Consider the following 23,834-nt stretch of genomic DNA (forward strand, 5'->3'; position numbering starts at 1 on the left):
GGTTAGAAGATGCTTTCTCTTTTAATGGATTTTACGTGATTAAATTATTATATTCTCGTCACCAAAAATTTATAACCCGGAAAAACCATCGTCAAACCGAGCGTCTCCGCAAAAAGCCTAATATCCTACTTGTCTAATTTACACTGTCAGTCGTAGCATCAGTCGTGATACACCAATTTAATTTTCTAATTAGGAGAGGTGGAACACAATCAGGGCGGAGTCAACTTTATACTTATAGATTTGGCAGAACTCAACTCAGTAGTTTCAATTCAAATTTTATATTTGTGTTTAAAATTTATTGAATAGGTAAAAGTAACGTATTAGAGCCCAGTAATTAAAGAAATATTATAGTTCAAAACCTATAAACTAAAAATTCTAGCTTGGCCTTTAGAAACAACAAGTAGAAGATCGATAATAGAAGGTTAATTATCCCCTTTATTTTCTTCCTGTTTTCAACTATGTTGGTATGCAAAATATTTTTCCGTAAATGTTTTTCCTGATATTATCATATTTCTTCTACAACTAGCTTCTTTTATTCACTAGCTTGTTACAATCAATATGTGAACAATATTATAAAACATTACTACTTACCGCCATTATATCATATCTCACTCCATTCTTTCAAACTTTATGGTCAACCAAACACCAAAAATGATTTGCATATGAATTAGTGCCAATCATAATAAAATGCACGATCAAGTCATGAAAAATGTGTAACGAGCAATCAAATTATCAAAACATAACCAAATCTCAACGAGATTTTGAATGCAATAGCAAGCCACCCTTTGAGTGGAGATGACTACATAAAGGGGTTAGGCCTTTTGCTGCTTTTTAAAAGAAATTAGTCGAAGTTTAGTAGAGTACAGAATGATGAAATTGAAAAAGAATAGTTAAAGTTGAATTAAGTTTTATGTACAACGTGAATTTCACCAGCAAATTTTTACTATTACTATTATTTCACTTGAAGTATTAGTAAACACGTCCTTATTATTTCATTGCTATTTCAAATACGGATAGGCAAACGGGTATTAGCAAATATTGAAACACTCCCTATGTTCTACTTTATGTGATAATGTTATTATTTGGGGAGTTACATACAACTTTTTACCACATTTTTTTTTGGAAATATTTTTTAAATATTCTGAATTATTAACTATTACTCCCTCCGATCCAATTTATGTAGTATTTGGGCGCTTATAAAAGCTTTTCATTAAGGATAGAGTTGGAATTTTAAGCTAAATTGTTTTCAAATTTAGAAAGGTATCACTCTTTTTGGAATGGACCAAAAAGGAAATAGGTTCACATAAACTGGAACAGAGGAAGTATGATTTATAGTACTTTTTATATAGTTTTTAAATATGTAAATTTTATTTTAAAAAAATAAAAAATTTAATATCCAAATTCACACCGAAAATTAGTCGGTTTAACCCTTGTATTCGAAAAAGGTTCACATAAACTATAATGCAGGGAATATGATCATGGACTGATTCCATGCAACCCTAAACCAAGACCAATATTTAGATTTGACAAGCAAGCCCACATCTTGTTTTCTTTAGCCTAATTAATTCTTGCGTTCTTTTTGGTTTTTTCTTTTCCCCATTTTGCTTTTAAATGAGCAAGATGTTAGGACAGAAAGAGAACTAATGTATAAGCCCTTCAGGGGCAAGGACATAAGACCAATCTTGAGATGACCACCGTCCACCAAATATGGTATGATCTTCATAAGATTGATAACCTGTTCAAGCCTGATAAATAAAAGATAACCCAAAAGGAACAAACACCACACTCTGATAAATAACCCCAACATGCGTCATGCTATAAACCAGACACAAATATCTCCATCTGGGAGGCAGCATACCAATTTCTTCATTTATTTCTTATTGTTTCTTTTCCGCGTCTACGGCACAATTGTACCACTCTCAATTTTCAAGGTCCCAACTTGAAGCAAAATGAACAAACATGCTCAAACGAGCTCTTCTTCCTTGTGTGTATGAATAACACAGTCAGATCTCGGGTATGAAATACAAGTCAGCAAATAACCCTTCTCCATTTGATCGTCGTCAAGAAATGCACCTTCAGATTGGTCGACTGTACCAGAAACCAACTTGCCTGCACAGGTACAGCAAGATCCAGCCCTGCATGAATAAGGCAGTTCAACTCCAGCTTCCTCTGCTGCATCGAGGATGTATTGATCATCGGAAACCTCAATTTCAGTCTCGTTACCATCGGGCCCAACCAGTTTCACCTTGTATGCTGCCATTGCAGAGACTTTGAAGGAAGACGATGACTTCAAGCCAAATGCTTTAGAAATACTTTTTACGGAACCCAACGAGCATTGATACTTGGTAAAGGCAGAGGATCCAATTGACGGTGCAACTTTGAGAAAACAGCCTGAAGGAACACTTATAGTCGACATACCTGCACCTACATAGAATTGTTTGATGAATTGAGATAAACTAATATGTAACACGACAAACCATAATCAAACGAAATTTTTTCCACTAAATAGAAATAAGCATGTGGAGGATGAGCACAAAATCTTAATGGTGGTTCTCAAACTCCTAGACCAGGCCACATCTAATTGATGGTTCCAAAATCATGCAGAGATAGAGTAAGAGTAACAGAGAATGCAAACCTTCTTTATGCCATTCAATTCCCGATTCATGATCAATTGATAAAGTATGTGTTACTAGTCATGACCAGCGAGGATATGGAATGTTGTAAGCATCCAACTTTTCCCTGGATATACCATGCATAACAACAACAAACCAAAATCCAAGCCAGTGGTAGCCCAATATGCTTAGCAGCATCTTATTACGGGGCTCTAACTTAATAAGTATATGCAGGCCAAGTTTTCACAAGTTTGGGCTACAAGACGAACTTCAAGTTTGGATTCTTAAATACTGAATTGGTAGAGAGGCTTCCTGAACCCAACAGAATTGAACCAATTGTATCAACACTTCCCCAGTGATTTTTTTTATAACGACTTCCCAAGCTATTTTAAGAGGAAAATAGTAATATTTGTCTTAAAAACATCTTGGATCAGCATCCCTATAACTCATTCTACTTCGCTACTGGCTCTATCGTCTACTTTATAACAGAATTCCAATTATCTTGAATTTTTTACTAGTAGTCTAAACAAACAAGTTCAGTTTGGCACACTTTTCATATCACAGCAAGTCTATCTGTACGATGCATATTTCAAGTCACTTCTTTTTCCTTTTTGATAAGTCATACATATTTCAAGTGCATAGGCTCAATTTCTGAGGCCTAAGATTTTAAGAGCTGTATCTTTGTCTGGATATACTTTTAAGAGCTGTATCTTTGTCTGGATATAGGAGAAACCGACTTCAGATCGAGGTTTAGTTTTCACAATGGAAAATTCATATATACTTTAACAGAGAAAGAAACTAAATGCAGTTTTTCCTCTCTTTGGTTTACTAAGTCTTAGATTTTATTAGAAGTTCGCTTTCCACGCAACACAGAGAAAATGAGTCCTAATTTTCACCATGCTTACTCCAAGTTTATAATATATCCTTTTTGAGTTTAAAATTTATCTTTGAAGGTTTGAATGTGTTACTCATACCTATAAATTGATCCTTAAATAAAATTATTGTTGATTGAAAGAAAAGCAAATACAGTGCCACTTTTTTCCTTCTACAAAACGTTGCTGCTTGTGCACCCAAGAGTGTCCTAGTGGTCAATGGAGCGGAGAGAACTATGATGCCTTTGGGATTACGTTGGATGCTTACTAGGTGATTTTCACGACCCGGATTTCCCGCCCTCAGGAGTCGTGATGGCGCCTACTGTGAGCTAGGCAAGCCGACTGTTTGATCAATTTACTTTTTTCCCATTTTAATCCTTTAACAATTATGAGCAATAACTTAAAGATAGCGGAATTTATATCAAGCGGAAGAAAAACAATAAAACTACTGAGTATAACCAATACAACTGTTTAAACAAGACTACCCAGAACTGGAGTCAGAGCTTCACAGACGGTCTAAGAGTACTACAAACAAAGTCTGAAAGATAACAATACACTGTTTCGGAAATACGTAAATGAAACAGGATGAAGGGACAGAGGGAGACGCCAGGGCCTGCGGACGCCTGCAGGACTACCTCCCTGCGATAGAACCATCTCAACTCTCCTGACCACATTGGCCGCCTCCTGAAAAGAAATCTCACTCCCCGTCTCCTTGGCCATTTGAAGTCGAATAGGTTGGATAAGTCCCTCAAAGAACCTCCTCACCCTCTCTCTCTCGGTGAGAAGTATGATAAGAGCATGACGGGCCAAGTCGATGAATCTGGTCTCGTACTGAGTAACAGTCAAGTATGGGAAGGGGAAACATGCTGCGGGGAACATCAATTAAGAATAGAAAGACAGCCGGTAAATAAAAGGTACACCATATCTCAGTCATCAACAAGAATCAGGAATCAATAAGTGCACGGCATCACCCTTCGTGCTTTTACTCTCGTCCTCACCAAAGAATCAATATAAATTGCACGGCATCACCCTTCGTGCTTTTACTCTCGTCCTCACCATATAATCAAGATAATCGGCACGGAATTGTACATCGTGCGGCACGACATCACCCTTCGTGCTTTACACTCTTCCTCACAAATCATACACGGCATCACCCTTCGTGCTTTAACACTCTCTCACCAAAACAATACACGTTCTCATCGATCCGTCCTTCTTCTTAACAAACAACACTGGCGCACCCCAAGGCGAAACACTAGTCTAATGAAACCTTTTTCAAGCAAATCTTGCAACTGCTCCTTCAACTCTTTCAACTCAGGCGGGGCCATACGATACGACGGGATAGAAATGGGCTGAATGCCCGGAGCCAAATCAATGCAGAAGTCAATATCCCTGTCGGGTGGCATACCCGGTAGGTCTGAAAGAAAAACCTCAGGAAACTCACGAACAACAGGCACAAAATCAATAGAAGGAACCTCAGCACTAGAATCATGAACATAGGCCAAATAGGCCAAACACCCCTTCTCGACCATACGTCGAGCCTTCATATATGAGATAACACTACGGGTAGAATGACCAGGAGTCCCTCCCACTCTAATAAGGTCAATTGAGCGGAGAGAACTATGATGCCTTTGGGATTATGTTGGATGCTTACTAGGTGATTTCTTCCGATCAGCCTAAGCCTTATTGGCAGAACTACATGGTACTTGTGATGGTAGGAGATAGCAGGTACCCGAGGGAATAGTTGAGGTGTGCACAAGCTGGCCCGAGCACCACCGTCGTACAAGAGATGTTGCCTCTTACAAACACTGGAGTACACTGATTCTTAAATCATTCATTCATATAAAAGACAACTATCAAATGATATTCAGCTTACAAGACTCAGAGTTTATGATGTTTGTTCATTTGTTGTCTAATGAGCAATTGCTCTTGTACTGGAGACTGTTAATCCCCCCCCCCCCAATTATTATTACTATTAGGAATTAAAAATTTTATATTAGGACAAGCATTATTGCATGAATAAAGCAACACCGTAAAAAGAGTAAGCTAAAAAAATACTAGCATATTTTTCTTTACACAACATAGACATACCTACTCATGCAGAGCAGGCTAACAATGCTGGCTAATAAATCCCAGCATGTCTATCCAATTTCCACAAAAAGTACAGGGCCATGATTCAAACAAACTTTAGAACACCCCTTGGAACTTTAGGCGACAAGCTAAAAAGCCAAGGATAATTCATAATTTACAGAAGAAAGAAGATAAGGTGGCAAAGGGAAGAAAAATCTTATTTTATTCTCCCTTGTCGGAATTTCATAGCTGTTTATGGACGAATAACGATTAATAGAACGAGAAGTGAGTATTTAAAGAACAGAATTTCATAGTTTTTTACGCATGCATGATTATTACTAGTTTGAATGTATGCCCTCTTTTCAAGTTTATACTTGTGATGAAGAATACTAGTTTGCAGTGTGGATAAGACACCCTCCGGCCTAGTTTGTGCATTTTGCAGAATCAGACTTGCACAGGAACACTGATGCACAAAATCCTAAACACTGCAAGGGGGTTTTAATAATTCAAACTTATGCGCCGGTCTGTATTGGGGACAGCAGGTGTGGATGCACTCACGCCTTTGCGTACACACCATCACACTCTATTAAGAAAATGAACCTTGGAATTGACTCAACTCCTACCAGACGCTCTGTTAAAAAGATGGTCCTTGGACTTGACTAAACTCTGAAAACTAGCTCAACAAGTGAGGTTTATTCAGGACAATAAAAAGATACTATAGTCCATACCCTCACAACCGAAGTTGAAGTCTAACATCCCAGCATGCCGAGGGTTGGATATTTCAAGAATGGATACATAAAATGGGACAGTAACAAAGTATGTGGTAGGAAGAATAAGATCCCTCTGCCATTACTCAAAAGTCTCGGGTTCGAGCATTGACAATGAACAAAATCCTATTTGGAAGCGATGACCCAGGGCGGAGGCATGGTATTACCTACAGATTCGGACGATCCCAGTAACTTTCTCTTTGTATTAAAAAATTAATTAAATATGTATAAATATTTAATTGGGAACCCAGTAACTAAGACGTGCTATGAGTTCAATGGCAAGTTCAAAACCCATAAACTTCAAATCCTGGCTCCGCCTCTCCGCTTCCCCCTGTAGTGGGCCTTTATGCAAATTCGGATTAGTTGGGGGCTCTAATGCAAATATTGGACACCGAGTGGGAAACTAAAAGAAAAGGAGAAACATAAAGTGGGGCCAAAACATTGGGAAGCTCAACATAAGGGATTCATATCATATTAAAAGAATGAACTTTAGACCTAATTCAACCGTAATTGTTCAAGACAGCATAAAGAGACTACAATCTATAACATCATAACCAAAGTCCTCACATCTTAGAATTAGCTTTTAGGGTTAAGTTAAGCCTAAAATCCATTTCTTTAACAGAGGGGTGGGTGTCGCATTATTTTTACCAACTTATTTGAACATAGATGTCTTTAGCAGTCAGATAACAAGGACAGGAGCAAAAAAAGTGATCACAAAAGTAAAAACATCCAAAAAAAACATTGATTTGATCCAAGAAACAATCATTTTCTCTTGAGAAACAAATACCCATTACCAAAATCAACAAAAATTAGTAACCCCACAACTAGAGATCAATAGGGTCATGCGAAATAATCAGTACATAAAGCAGCAAAACAGAGAGAAAAAGAGACTTAAGGAAGTAAAGAGAATCTGAAATTTACAGGAATTAGCTTTCAGCCGTGCCTCAACCTCCTCGTAAATTCCGATGCTCGTTAAGCTGCTGTCAGTGACAAACACCTACAAGAACTAGAAGGAAGTCAGAAACAAAGAAGCTGTCGTTGTCACGTGATTTAGTAGGGATGCGGGTCCTACCGCACGCGACTTAGATCTTTCGGCCTTTCGACATCTTCATTGAGTCCAATGCAGCCAGATGGCCCATGTGGAGACGCAAAGAGGGATTGGCCCAATCTAGGTTATAGCTTGTTTGGTCCAATTTTTGGAAGCTAAAGATATTGAAGAATTAACCCGGCCCAATTTCTTAAACCAAAAATAGCAGATGCAGGTATAATATATTATATTTTATGTATTATATATGTATAATTATATATAATTATTGTATGATCTATGTATGACTATAAAAAATAAATAATGAATATGGTCGGCTACTTGTGTAAAGATCCCAAAAATATTTTGGAACTTTACACAAATGACGCATTGATTTTACTGTTTATTCCTCTTTGCCGGTATTCATAGATTATATATTTATTATACAGATATACATATTAATAAGAATTACATATATTATATATCTATTTATTATTTTAATTTAAACAATTGGGTGAACGACTATTTAAGTTCATTCTTCAAATATTTTAAAAGAGTACTTTTTATTGGGAGATTTGATGTATATGACCCAGAAAACAAAATATTTTTATGAAGTAGGAGAGGCAATTTTTTTTGAATTGGAAGATAACACAAGTTACACCATGATAGAGTTTGGTGAACAATTGAACAAATACAAGTGTCAATCGAGTAGAATTTGTGAACAATTAATAATATAGGTAGAGTAAATATAGCATAAAATCTATCAATTCGATATAATTATCCCTGAAAAGCTACGCGGATCCGGAGCTGCGCCATTCCTGTCAATCATCCCTACAGTCTGGTCGCCTGAGGAAGGCCCAAGTTGGCCCAATGGGCCACCACTTCGGGGCCGGCCTGGTGCAACTCTTTGTCACCCGTACTGGAATCCCACTCACACCGGAAGCTACATCTCAAATATATCTTTTTTATCGACGTTAGATAATATATGAAAATTATGGAGTAGATTTGGTTAGCTCATCAAACCGTAAAACTATATATTTTTCGGTCATACTATGGGGCATTTCATATATACCCACTTTTGGGGCACCATTGAGATTATACTTGTATTGCACATAAATTTACAAAGTGTACCCGCTCGGATCTGAAGTAGTTCAATCTCTTCAATTCAACTTAAGAAATCAAATCTAAAGTTATTTTATCTTTCAAATGCAACTTTAGAAATTTGAATATCAAGTAGTTCAATCTCTTCAATGCAACTTAAGAAATCAAATCTGAAGTTCTTGCATCTTTTAAATACAACTTAAGAAATTCGAATCTTAAGCAGTTCAATCTCTTCATTGTAACTTCAATCTTGAATCTAAAGTTCTCAAAAGTAACTTGTTCTTGGGATTTCAGCAATCCACAGTACTATTCAACCCCCAAATCTACTTCAAATGAGCTCAAATTTGAAATATCGCTTTTAAATATCATAAAGAACAAACCTCATCCATCAAATTGTCGAAATAACAACAAATATAATAAACTCATTTTGCAACCAAAAAGAAAAAGAAGAAACCCTAAGCACAAAGAAGAAGAAGAGAAAAGTGTATGTCTCTAAAGTTATCCAAAAACTAGGTATCAATTAAATTTTTTTCTTAAAAAGTGAGTACAAATTCAATTTGGGCTCGACTGTTTATCAAATTAGGTATCAATTAATTTTCTCACGGAAAATTGGGTGGTAAGATTATGGCTCTACTGTTTATGCTCGACTCTTTCCATTATATTTAACTAGTCTTAGAGTACGCGCGTTGCGCGTGGTCTTCGTGTTAATGAAAATAAATTTTGAAAAATAATATAAAAATATTTAAAAGATGTATTTGCATTATATATAAAAATTAATAAAAAATTACAAGTTTCAAAATGATAGATATTAATCACATTTAAGAATTTGATCCACTCTATTCTATTCATACCATTGTAATCACATAGACATCCAAATTCAACTATTACTAACATTTTTTATAAAGTTTTACCTCGATATTTATCTTATATTAGATATGATTTCTTTTTGAAGTACTTCTTTCATTCGGGACTAATCAACTCTTTTGTTGAACTCCCTAATCAAGTCAAACGACTCGCCAACATGGATAGATGGAATCTACATCATATAGGATAAAACAGCCAAACCAGACATGTCGTATATGACCCACCATAGATTTTCTAAAATCATATACAATTTTAGTTAGGACTAACAATAAAAGTCTCATCTCAATGATCATGTACAAAGTTTGGGATGTCAAACTCAATATGTAATTTTTTTCACATAAATGATCAATGGAGACAATGTTTTAATCAAAAAATAAAATAAAATACATATATATATGTCATTTTCTATTCATATTCCTTTGTATAAAATATTAATCAATATATTTACCGTTTAAAATAGATTTCACATTTAAAAAAGATTATCATTTAATTATCTTCTAGTATCTGGACAATAAAAGTAGACAAAAGAATTTGAGTATGTTCAAAAAAAAAAAAAAGATCATCCTGATTGCTCTTTAAAGTCTAAACTCGTGCCTACTTTATTTTTTTTTAATCAATTTATGTTTTTCATGCATTTTTTAACTCCCTTTTAAATATTAGCATAAAAATTGTAGGATCACGTAGTTTAGTTTCATTAATTTACTCTTTTTCATCCACGAAAAGTAACATGTAAAAATGATAACAAGTTACCTATATGGTTCAAATACGGAAAAAATTATGTAATGTGGAATTTTAATTGACTTTAAATTCCTAAATTTTAGGAATTCCTACATAGTTTAAATAGGAAAAGATTTATTAACCAAATTTTTAGTCGATTTTAAAGTACTAAATATTAGGATAATAATTAAATGACTATTTTGTCCAGTGAGAACTTTATTTTAAAAGGACAAAAAAGGCGAACAACAATTCGCTAAGGGCCTTCGTGCTTTTAATATAGTATAGATTACGTATTTTAATTTTGCTTGGGACTCTAATTTACCTATCTATATTATTATAAAAGCATAAATCTTAATGTCGGATTACCAAAATAGCCTTAAAATATTAAGCATAATAACTCACAATAAAAGGACATAATCGGAATTCTAGACATTAACTTTGTAATCCTATTAGTTTTAGGACATAATACTACACGTTAAGAATTCTACATGATTACCTTTAGAAATCTTATTAGTATAATTATTTCTAATACAAATATTAGCCTTGTAATCCTATTACTTTTAGGACATATTATGAATTTTAATTAATATCCATGGAATTGAAAAAAAGTAGGTCGCCTATCATTGGTTACCAAACGCATAATAAAATATTTTAATAATATTTCTTTAGTTACAACTTTTAAATAATAGAACCTGATACAATCATAATATAACTACTGATACGAAGTTGTACATTAAGCACTTGAATTTAATCATTGTATTCCACTTTTTTATTATTTTTTTGCGTTTGTTTAACAAGCGATTCTCTGAATAAAACGAAAAGAATGTAGACGATTTCCATGGGCATGTTGGCCCCAAGCTTGCGGATGGAGAGTAACCATTGCTGATAAGGCAAAAATAAAAATAAAAATAAAAATAAAAATCTATCTATATATAACTATATCCATATCTATATTATTATAAAGGCATAAATAAAATATTAGATTACAAAACAATAACCTTTAAATATTAAACATAATAACTCACAATATAATAAAAGAACATAATCAGAATTCTAGACATTAGCCTTGTATCCTATTAGTTTTAGGACATAACACTACACGTGATCCAACATGATTACCTTTAGGAATTCTATTGTATAATTATTTTCGGACATAGATATTAGTCTTGTAATACTATCACTTTTAGGATATACTTCTTAAAAATTCCTATTACTAATTTAATTTGAAAATGTATTATATTATTTAAATTCATTTAGAAATAGGAGAGTCTATATTATTATAAAAGTACAAATATAATATTAATAGACCAAAATAGGCTTAAAATATTAAATAGAAGAACTTATAGGGAAAGAACATAGTTGTAATAACTTATTTTTTGGACTACAATAACTTCTATATAATTTTTTTAATGTTTAAGATTTTAAAATCAATATAATCTTGTCTATTGAATTCTTATTAAAAATATGTAGGAAGGTTTAATAAAATCAATTTCATAAGAATTTTCCATATTGGTAATACATTATCACTTTATAATATTCAATACCAAAAAAATAAAAGTAATGCTAAAAAGACTGCATAAAGCGTTGAAATTGAGAAAAAAATCCCCAAGATAATATATTACTATATTATATTTGAAGTGCTTTCTTATTCAAATTAAAAAAATTATTATTAGTTTTTCGTGTAATATAGAAAATTATACTCAATTATTAAAGAACAACTAAGAAATTTTTTAGGAATATAAATGTGTGAGAAAAAAAAGAAAAATGTTAGTAAGAGGCAACACCACTAATGATTTTGCAAACATAAAGATCTAAAAGAGGAATGCCATCTATCTTTTTACTCTTTGAAATAAGATTTATGGTGGATAAAATTATAATCACGGTTAAATATTCAAATATGAGATGAACTAATATTAAGAATCTAATTCAACAGAAAATAAATTATATTTTATGTTAAAACAAAATAATTAAATCTTTCAATTAATTATTTAGGAAGAGAATCCAATTAAATTATTTTTAAATTAATCGTATGAGTAAAATTATTTTTCAAGTTAAAAAAAACATAATATTAAGAAGGTCATACAAGTGTTTGAGGAAGCACAATCAAAGCTAAATCCTGAACCAGAATAAGCTTTCAAGACTATATTATAAAAAATCGATCTTGGTATAGCGAGATTATCCTTTTCAGATGCCTCCGCGTGGAATCGAAATGATATTGCTATGTCATGCATTACTTGAAAATGTCAGATCCGGAGGCATGATATTGTTAGCAATAAGAACAAGTGGTGTACCAACAACGATTTTATTATAAGGTCATACAACTCACTTTAGATTAATATACCCTTTCAAATAACTGAAATAACCATCACAAATATATCAAATCAGATCTATAGTACTACTTTTATAAGGAAAACAAAAGTGATAATATGAGATGAAATGCTTTTGACTAAGCGTCAGATGATCGAATCAATTGCCCATAGTTTTAGCAATATATTGGATATCGATGAACCATTTAGTAGAAAAGTAATAAGTTGGGAGGTGATTTTTGTCAAGTGCGATCAGTTGTTCCAAAATTGACCAAAGCAGAAGCTGTACAAACTAACTTGCCAAAATTATACTTATGATCTCAAATGAAAAATATTCAAATGACAAGAAATATAAAAATAAGAACCGTTCCAACATTCATGACTTCTTGGCTCGCGTTAGAAACAAAGAAGAGCATCCAATAAAAGATGATTTGGTTCTTCTAAGTACACTTGATTATCAACCACAATGGTAATAGTAGTGCATTTAATAAAGAAAATATCTTCATCATTAGATTAGAATGCAATTTGTGCAAATTACATAATAGAAATTAAAAAGTTATCTTAGCTAGCAGAAATTAATATGTTGATCAACTAAATAAAATATTGATTGCTAAGTTTTATGGTAAAAACAAAATATTTTTTTAGTTTTGACTCAACAGAAGATGATACCAACAATAACTACCAAGAAGAATACTTAAATACTTTAATACCAATTGGCCTTCTATTGTACATATTTGTTGTCAAGTTCATTATTTCTTACGTATGTTAGTGTCACTATATATATATAATTATATATAATATGTATATATAAAATAGACTAAGTTAAAATTGATCTTCCATTTAATATAGGTTTATGCCCGTCATGCTAATGAAAACTTAGACTCACTAAATAACTTATGTAATAATACACATATGGTATATAAAAGTTTTGACAATAACGTCATACATGCAGAACTTATGATATTGGTCAATGTGCGTCTAAGTATGTGTTTATCCCCAAAATCAACTTTCGTCTTCCGAAACTAAAGAATATCCTTTTGAATTTGTGTGAAAATAATTTTCAATATGTTTATATTTTGTAGTTATAATAAATAAAGCACAAGGACAAACATCCTAAATATTGAACTATATTTATCACAATATGTTTTCTTACACGAATAATTATATGTTGCATTTTTCAAGAGAGGTATCAACATCGACAACAAGTGTTCTGGTTTTAGAAGGAAACATATACAAAAAAATACCGTCTATAAAGAAGTGTTCGGTAAGATACCATACATTAGATACATTTATATTACAATACATAGTTTCTACTTAACATGACTAAAACTGATCATTTATGTAAGTTCCGATGATATCCTTTCATTTTGAATTCACGTATTATGCTAATGTAACAATATCTTTTTGGCATTTAAATTATTGTTGTAGTATTACATACTCCTATAAATTTTCTCTCATTAATTAAATTTTATTATTTTTTCATATAAGTAAATATTTAAACCATCATGTGTCATTATTAACGTGCAACGCACGTTTATATAGATACTAGTATTTCTAATGGGTGCGATCAAATTCCTTCACGTAAGTTCTAACTAATGACATTAAATAATTGTTAGAAGTTGCTGAATAAAACTTTTGACCTACTAACAACAGGGTACCAACTGAAAAATGTAAAAAAACATAATAATAACAATTGAGGTAGTGGTAATGATGGCAAACAAAAAATATATTTGGCATAAGTTTAATTTCTATGAATTATCTTTTAAAAAAAAATAGATATTGTTGAGCCGGAATTGTTCTGACATGATGAGGGCTATTATGTGATTAAGTTCCAATTGATGGTGGATATGCACAAAATTTTCTATGCTGGACCTCACACCACCAACAATAAACCAATATTTTTGAAGCCACAGACACCTGACTTTGACTTAAGCCAGGAATTCCTAGCTGAGATCCTTCTATGGGTGATATTCCCTAAACTACCTACGAGTTGCTGGGATAGTGAGTCACTAAGTAAAATAGCCAGTGCAATTTAAAAATCATTGTGAGCAAATGAATGCACTACCAAGCAAACAAAAATTTCTTATGCAATGATGATGATAGAAGTCAATATAACAAAGACCTTGCCTACTTAGATAACTGTTATGGATTCTAGAGGCAGAAAATTTCAACAGCAGTTGGTGTATGAGTGGAAGCCAAGCTATTGTGACAAATGCCAGACTATTGGCCACACATGTACTACTCAACAAGGGCCTAGAATGCAACAGAATGAACAACCAAATAGAAGACGAGAAACAAAGAGAGTCACATATGTATGGAGATACAAATGGCTAGTGATGGTAGAAATTGCCAACAAAGTGAATTTGTTGCAACCTACCACAGTACAAGAACAAACTCAGGCTAACTTGCCAGTGGTGACACATGAGAATAGGCAGAATCAAGAGACGACTGGAGCAGGGGACACAAGAAAAATTTCAGCAGATAAAGGTAAAGAGGTGGCTAGCCTAGTGATAAACTTTGACAATTCCCTATGCTTTCACCTCCTACTAATAGGAATGGTCTTCATAGAGTAACAATGAGTACCAGTGTGAGCTCTTTCCTACCTCATGACAGAGGTGGGGGCACTCACAATACAAAATGGCTTGGCTAATTTTGAATTTCAGGGGCATCAATAAATGGTACAAGCAAAAAGAGCTGAAGAATTATTTAAAAACCAAAAACATAAAGCTTGCAGGTATCATTAAAACTAGAGTTAAGGAACATAATATGAAGAGAGTGAGCTCCCACACTGCACCTGGCTGGGAAGTTTTACATAATTACACTAGTGCAACTACTTGGAGAATTTGGCTAATATGGGACCCCAACTACTATACAGTTACCCTAATTAGAGTAGAAGCACAAGTTATCCATTGCCTAGTTAAAGGGATTATAGGTGATCAAGAGTGTCTGCTAACAGTAGTTTATGGTTACAACACAATTGAGCAAAGGAAGCAGCTTTGGGACAACCTGACAAAGATTGAACAAGGAATCTCCAAACCATGGCTTCTAGGAGGAGATTTCAACTCTGTGCTGCAGTTACAAAACAGATTACATGGAAATCCAATAAGTCTAGCTTAGGTCCAAGACTTCACAAAATGTGTTCAAGACTTAGGTATCAATTAATTGGCATGGGAGGGTGCATATTACACATAGTCTAACAAACAAGCTGGTGTTGACATGCTATTTGGCAGTTATAAATAGATGATACAATGGGGACACATAACTGGTGTCTATGATGTCCCTTTCACATTTGACATACCCCTATGAGCTTGAATTTCATAGTAAATCAGGACAGTATGAAAATACCTTTTAAGTTTTTTAATGTGCGGGTTGAGCATGATGCTTTTCTAAGCATTGTCCTGAAAGTATGGACTTAGAGATTACACAGCTGGAAAATGCAAAATATTTGGTTGAAATTGAAAAAACTTAGACCATTGCTCAGGAAGCTTAATATTGAGGAGTTCAAATTCATTAGACAGAAGATTGATACAGCCAGGAATGAGCTTGTTATAGTTCAAAAGAACATCAATGCCAACTGCACTGATGAGCTACTTGTGAAGTAGAAGAGGGAGCCCTAAAACAACAAGCTAGAGCAAAATGGATAAAATTAGGAAACTCTAATACAAGGTATTTTACAACTGTGATAAAGGAAAGGACTCATAGGAAACAAATCCAGGAACTAATTTCCTTGCAGGATGCAGATTAAATGATCCTGAAACTCTAAAGGTGGAGATTGTTAATTTCTACAAAACACCGATGGGGACTGCTGCTCATTCACTTCCTGCAATAGACAAGTTGGTTATGCAAAAGGGACCAAGCCTTTCATAACAACAGAGAATTTTTCTTTGTAAGGATGTAACTGAGAAAGAGATCTATGAAGGACTATGCTCCATCGGAGAGGATAAAGTTCCTGGAGTTGATGGATATAAGGCATGCATGCTTCTTCAAGAAGGCATGCCCTGTTATCAAAGAGGAGATCATAGAAGCTGTACTTGATTTCTTTGCTACTAACAGGATGTACAGAGCTGTTAATTATACTGCCATCACATTAGTACCCAAGATTGTCAAGCCTAAAATTGTAGAGGAGTTTCGACCAATTTCCTGCTGCACTATGCTCTACAAACTGATTTCTATGATCCTGGCATCTAGAATGTAAGTTATCATCACTACTGTTATCAATGAAGCTCAGGCTTGATTTATACCAGGGAGAGTGATTGCAGACAATATAATTCTAGCACATGAACTAGTGAAGGCTTATGCTAGAAAGTACATCTCACCTCAATGCATGATTAAGATAGGCCTACAGAAAGCATATGATTCTGTGAAATGGCCATAGCTAAGACAAGTTATGGAAGAGATGGGGTTTCCTCAATTATTCACCTTATATGTAATGGAATGCATCCAAGCAGTCAATTACTCCATCATAGTTAATGGGGAGCCAACAGTTCCCTTTAATGCTGCTAAGGGACTAAAACAATGTGACCCAATGCCGTCCTTCTAAAAAAAATGTCACCCTTCTTTTTTGCTATAGTATTGGAGCATCTGAGCAGAAATCTTAATGGCCCCAAGACAGCTAAAAAGTTCAAGTACCACCCTAGGTGTGCCAAGCTTCGGATAACATACCTTAGCTTTGCTGATGATCTACTGCTTTTTACTAGAGGAGATATGAAATCTGTGCAGGCAATACAACAAAAGTTCCTGCTATTTCCTCATGTTTCTGGACTATATGCTAATCTAAGCAAGAGTGAAGTTTATATTGGCGGAGTCCCTTCATAACACATGCAACAGATATTGCAGCACTTAGGATTCACTACTGGAGATTTGCCCTTCAAGTATCTTGGAGTTGCATTGTCCATAAAGAAACATAGTATCCTCCAGTGGCAGCCTCTCACAGATAAAATGACTGCTAGGATTACCTCTTGGACTGCAAAAACCCTTTCTTATTCTGGTAGAGTGCAGTTAGTTCAGAGTGTATTGTTTGGTGTCCAGGCTTTCTGGGTACAACTATTTGTGATGCCTACCAAGGTGATTAAGCTAATTGAAGGAATCTACAAATCTTATATTTGGTGAGGTGTCAGTATTTTCACAAAAAAAGCATTGGTTGCATGGGATAAATCTGTATGCCCAAAGCTGGAGGTGGACTTAATCTCACTAACTTGAAGCTTTGGAATCGAGCAGCAATAGCCAAAACTTGCTGGGATCTGGCACATAAACAGGACAAGCTGTGAATTCGATGGATCCACACATACTACATCAAAGAACAGCAGTTCACCAGCTTGACAACTCCACAACAATCTTGTTGGATGATTAGGAAAGTTTTTGAGGCCATCGAAATACTAGAGAATCAACATTATGCGCAGACACACAAAAAAAGTTTAATCAGGCAAATACATTTGACTCTACTTGGTGACTACAATCGAGTTGAATGGATGATCAAAAGCAAGATTCATAATGTGACACATAATGCTTGAAAAACAATTGACCTCTGATAGGCCATGCAAATGGGGACTCAATGTAGATACACAATGTGTACTTTGCCAACTGCAGGAGGAAAATAGAGAACATCTGTTTATGAAATGTGAGTACACAAGAAATGTCTGGAACAAGTTGCTTCAATGGTTGCACATGCAATGTCCAAGAGCTTTGGACTAGCAGCAATATAACCAGTGGGTCATTGCCACGACCCAATTCCCGAACCTGGTCGTGATGACGCCTCTCATGAAGACAAGGCCAGCCATTCAACCCAATTAATCCTTTTAAGACAATTAATTAACACAATTATAGTATAAACATGGTTTAATAATATCCAATAGCGGGAAGTATAGATAAAATACGGAAAATTCAACCCAACTCAACCCTAACCGGGGTGTCACAAGTCATGAGCTACTACAGAGTTTACTAAAATTCTACAAGGTATGGAATTAGGAACAAAGTCTGAAGATATCATAAATAACAGAAGATAAGGGAGAAAACGGGTTTGCGAACGCCATGCAGCTACCTCGATAACTCCGATGAAAACTGAACAGCAGAAAACTCGCTCTATGCCTCAGGAATACCTGTACCTGCACACATGGTGCAGGGAGTAATGTGAGTACTCCGACCCAGTGAGTAATAAATATAAATAATGACTGAAGGTAAGAGAACACGTTAAGGCACACAACATTCTATACAGAAGCAGTGAAATCATTTAAAATAACAATTCAGTGAAATATCATGTGAAATTTTTTTTAAACTAGTAAAACAGGTAATTTGGTAGTAAAATGACAAGTAGAAACCTGCCCCTCGGGCTCAATATCAAAACAACAAGTAGAAATCTGCCCCACGGGCTCAGTATCAAAATAACAAGTAGAAATCTGCCCCTCGGGCTCAGTATCAAAATAGTAATTAGAAATCTGCCCCTCAGGCTCAGTATCAAAATAATAAGTAGAAATCGGCCCTTCGGGCTCAGTATCTCAGAGCAGTATCAGCCCCTCAGGCTCAGAACAGTACAAAGCAACCAGTCAATGAAATAAGAGCACATAATTATTATGGCAGATAATTCAGATAAAGAATAAATGCATGAGTGCAATGTAATGCATATGACGGTACCCTCTAGTACCCACTGCGGCGTGCAGCCCGAGCCATCCATATTTATTTATCGTCGACGACGCTCATTGGGGGTGTGTACAGACTCTGGAGGGGCTCCTATAGCCCAAGCGCAATAACAAGCCATCTCGTGGCATCAATCAAGTCCTGGTCAGTCATTGTTACCTGACCAATTTATATCACACAGTGCCATTGTTACCACTGTTTCAAGTCACATCATACAGTGTCATTGTTACCACTGTTTCAAATCACTGCTGCGGCGCGCAGCCCGATCCATGCTCAGTCCAGAATTCATAATAAGCCCCTTGGGCATTTGTAAAATAGTAATTCTCAGCCCGAAATATCATTTAGAAATATCATTTAAGTTTTCAAATCTTAGAAAGATGGCTGAGTTTGCAAAACAGTATTTAAAACCTTGGACTGAGATCAAATGATATGCATGTATGCGAAAACAGTGATGTCAATCCCTGAAGGATTCAAATAATTGGCAAGAAGCCCAAATGTAACAATTAAATCCAAGTAGAAAATACGGTAAAAACATCTCTCAGGACGGACTAAGTCACAATCCCCAATGGTGCTCTACCCCATGCCCATTATCCGGCGTGCAAGTCACATCAATATAGCGTTACGATGTGAAATTTCGGGGTTTCAAACCCTCAGGACATCATTTACATCAATTACTCACCTCGAACTGGCTAATTCTCTAGCTCACGACGCCTTTGCCCCTTGAATTGGCCTCCACGCGCGTCGAATCTATCTAAAATCAGAACGAATACGTCATAATATGCTAAGGGAACAAAGCCCAAGCGAAAACATTCGAAAAATATAAAAAATCTCGAAATTAGCAAAACCCGAGCCCCGGGCGCACATCTCGGAATCGGGTAAAAATTTACATTTTCAGAATCCTCATACCCTCACGAGTCTAACCATACCAAAATTATCCAATTCCGATACCATTTGATCCTTCAAATCATTATTTTACATTTTGAAAGGTTCCACAATTTTCTACCCAAATTCCATCTTAAATCACGAATTAAATGATGAATTCAGTGATAGATTCATGTACTCTAACCAAATCTGAGTTAGAATCCCTTACCCCGACCGAGCTCTTTGAAAAACCTTTGAAAAATCGCCAAAATCCGAGCTCTCTAGGTTAAAATATCAAATAAAACCCAAAACCTCGTAATTATAGAGTACCCCTCGGATTGCGACACCACTGACCGCACAAAAATGACTGCGGTCCGCGCAAAACCAGCGGGGTCCGCGCAAAAACGACCGCGGCCGCGCAGGTCTTGCTCTGCAGGGATAGGCTTTAGTATTTTGGCCATAACCTTCGCTACAGATTTCCAAAGTGCGATATCTTTACCTTTCTGGAAACTAGACACAAAGGGCTACAACCTTTGATTTTGAATCACCTCAAAATTCCTTGTGGATCAAAAGATATGAGCTTCCGAAGTAGGACCAGTAACCTGCAATCTTCAGTGACCGCGGCCGCGCTCACTTTGACGCGGTCAACGCTAGGCTAGCGCGCCCAGCGCGGTCCGCGCCACACCTGCTGCCCCCTCCATTTTCTAAGTTCCGGGGTGTTCGTACTCGCTCAAAACTCACCCGAAACACGCCCGAGGCCCCCGGGACCTCAACCAAAAGCACCAACGCATCCTAAACATTATTCAACCTCGTTCCAATCATCAAAACACCTGGACTAACACTAAAATCATCAATTCACATCGAATTCAAGCCTATGAATCTCAAGAACTTCCAAATTCCATTTTTTGATCAAAAACCCAACCAAACCACGTCCGAATGACCTCAAATTTTGCAGACAAGTCCAAAATGACATAACGAAGCTACAGAAACTCTCGGAATTCCATTCTGACCCTCGGATCAAAATATCACCTATCAACCGGAATTTGCCAAAATACTAACTTCGCCAATTCAAGCCTAATTCTATACCGTACCTCCAAAACCACTTCCGATCACTCTCCTAAGTCACAAATCACCTTCCGAAGCTAACCGAACCATCGGAACTCACATCCGAACCCTCTAACCTATAAGTCAACATCCGGTTAACCTTTCCAACTTAAGCCTTCTTAAAAGAGACTAAGTGTCTTATTTCTTATTAAAACCAATCCGATTTAACTCTAATACACCAAATACCGATAACGAAACATGAAGAAGCATAAAATGGGGGAAACGGGGCAGTAACTCACGTGACGACGGGTCGGGTCGTCACATTCTCCCCAACTTAAACAAACGCTCGTCCTCAAGCGTACCCAAAGTTGTCCTTGAAGCCAACCGAAAGCTGAATGACCTTATCGAGCATAAACCCGAGGATGATCCCACATCATCCTATCTCACATGGGTCCGATAACACGTTTTAACTAAAATCACACAATCCAGTCTAGCCCATAAATCATAGAACCACATTTCACTTTTCGGAATCATACACAAGATCAGAACCTCACACCTATATTCAGAATAAGTCTGAACCAGCTGTAATAGACCATGCCTGCAACCTCGGGTGCAATTATATGATACACCAATAACTCAAACACATGCATCGATAACTTCCATTCACAGCAGTTGCCCACAACAACCAAATACCGATAGAAATCTCTTATTAGCCAAGGTCTCATTCCAACACTTTCATATACTGCCAACGGTAATTGAAACACGCAATAAATCGTAATTATTGCTCAGATCAACCATTCATGAGGCCATTTCTCCTCCGGCAATTACCATAACAAATTTTTTTTGAACCGAACCTCGATATTTACCCATCACACATACTGAAATTGAATCCGTTCGCATTCATTAATGATATCAACGATCTCTTCTGACCAAACACACTACTCAGGTGACATGACACATCAATACATGCCTAAGCCACAACTTGCATAATACATGTACCAATAAGAAACGGTCCGAACATATTCAATTCATGAAAATGACTCAACTGAGAGAGCTGTACCTCAAACTCACCAGTACTGCCACAACACAAGGCTGAGACCCTGTCTCACATCATAGAAATAGGATACACAAATTTGACCCGCAATGTCATGTTTCCACACAGCTTTGCTGCAAAGCGCGTTCCTATCCAAATACTACTCCACAGGAAACACCTCAAGTCACTATGCTTGAAATCGACAACCATACTCAATTGATGTCTGGAGCTAAAGCAAATCATTACACTCATGGTGAAACAAATAATACACACCACGCAAACCTGATAGAACATGACCGGTACATTATTCACCGAGCAACACCCAATTACTCATCCCGCTCGACTTCCACTACTACAACTCCTATCGGAGCCAGATGATCCGGTGCCCGGCACCAAATTAATACCGAAATCAACAACCTCGCCCGGCGACATGCCTAGCCATATGAAACTCATCTGAAAAGTCCCCCAACACCGTAACTGAATTAATGATAGCAACCTTTGCACTGACATCCATCACGAATGCCCAATTAAGAAAGCAATCCTTCCCAACCGTCCGCTGGTCCTTTGAAATATAAACCACTCTGCTAGAACATAATCCAATGCACTTCATCACTCAACCCGTGGCATTTTCGGTATTGCCCGTAGCGCAATAGTTCAGAATCACTCAACACTAAGACAACCAGTCTGAATTCCGACATCACATCCAAAATCTAACATACCAGCAAACAAAGATCCACTCGAGCCTCCAAATCCCGATTGCCGCTAAACGGTGCCGAATACACACGATCCACCACCACAACCTAGCCTGTACATGAGAACTCCCAGTCTCCAACTCCATATGGCACACAAATCATCATACCTGATTCCAGTTTCCATAGTGTGAATACATGCACACCTTTGATACCCAATCATTCCATGATAAATACTCTAAAATTTCCATGTGCCATACAAGCAACTCGAATATCAGCAGTCGATCCAGCCTTAAAGTGCCGCAATACTATTGAAGTGCCATCAACTTAATCACATTGGCCTTTTTTTTCTTTTCTGAAACATATACCCTCTACAAATCACTATGATTAGAAATACAATTTCCTTAATCATCTGAAGATCGTTCATCCTAATCATTTGAAGTTCATCCCTCTAATCATCTAAAGCTGCCCGTATTGCCTAAGAATGTTATGAATTTCCCTTCAGAACTGAACCATAACCTTACACACGCAAATCTCAATCCTTCACAACATATCGCATATACCATATCATCCTAAGGTAACATGAGGACTTCACCTCCCTTCCGAACCATGAACGTTTACGTACTCAACTAGTCAAGAACTTCCATTGATCCCATCTAGAAGAAAAATCATTACACATCCCATGCTCTGCATGACATACATAGGTCTTGTTCAAATTCTTACAATACCGACACGACGGATGAGATCTGTATAAATTCATAACACCGCCGAATCAACAATTCATTGGGTCTATACTTTTGGCAAGAACTATCACCTCATTATGAACCAAACAATAGTCTTAGCCCCTTAATTTACTTCATATACTCAGATTGCACTGATCTCGAATTCAATGATCTCGTCTCACCCATTACGAACTGCTCAGGCAATAGGCCACCCCAGATATAATCAAAAGTCGCATATGATGCCCCCAATATGCCAATAGGCTACCAATTCGAACACGATACAAAAAAAAAAACGAACTCTGGAAGGAATTACCAATCCCACGCACTAATACGGACTTTCCTTAGAAAACAGGAAACAAGGCATACAAAATAGCATATAGAAAACTATACTCAACATCACATTGTTGCGGCGTGCAACCCGATCCAGATAACATACCCATGGTGGCGTACCACCCGATCCACACATAGATCTCACATAAGGAGATGCACATCGAGCCAAATTTGCTCATTACAACAAAATACCGA

The 23,834-nt window shown here is 36.1% G+C and overlaps 1 protein-coding gene and 1 long non-coding RNA gene across 2 annotated transcripts; one reads left to right on the forward strand and one right to left on the reverse strand.

The window, feature by feature from the left end:
• Window positions 1–1,522: 1,522 nt before the first annotated feature.
• LOC104216941 (uncharacterized) lies at window positions 1,523–7,411 on the reverse strand. The gene is made up of 3 exons (XR_011407530.1): window positions 7,391–7,411; window positions 7,240–7,324; window positions 1,523–2,424 (listed from the first exon to the last, which is right to left on the reverse strand). It is a non-coding gene; the product is annotated as an uncharacterized lncRNA (long non-coding RNA).
• Window positions 7,412–16,243: 8,832 nt separating this feature from the next.
• Window positions 16,244–17,439, forward strand: LOC138868438 (uncharacterized). Its single transcript, XM_070145992.1, has 3 exons — window positions 16,244–16,521; window positions 16,920–17,049; window positions 17,158–17,439. The coding sequence occupies exons 1-3, from the start codon at window positions 16,244–16,246 to the stop codon at window positions 17,437–17,439; spliced, it is 690 nt and encodes a 229-aa protein (XP_070002093.1).
• The last annotated feature ends 6,395 nt before the right edge of the window (window positions 17,440–23,834 follow it).

The sequence above is a fragment of the Nicotiana sylvestris genome, chromosome 5, assembly GCF_000393655.2.
Source record: "Nicotiana sylvestris chromosome 5, ASM39365v2, whole genome shotgun sequence".
Classification (NCBI taxonomy): Eukaryota; Viridiplantae; Streptophyta; class Magnoliopsida; order Solanales; family Solanaceae; genus Nicotiana; species Nicotiana sylvestris.

Excerpts from the sequence above, each read along its gene's own strand:
- LOC138868438 (XM_070145992.1), top strand. The coding sequence starts at position 16,244 with ATGAAGGACTATGCTCCATCGGAGAGGATAAAGTTCCTGGAGTTGATG. Across the intron at positions 16,522-16,919 it reads ATGATCCTGGCATCTAGAAT|AAATCTTAATGGCCCCAAGA; the intron begins GTAAGTTATCAT and ends GCATCTGAGCAG. Across the intron at positions 17,050-17,157 it reads GAGATATGAAATCTGTGCAG|ATATTGCAGCACTTAGGATT; the intron begins GCAATACAACAA and ends CACATGCAACAG.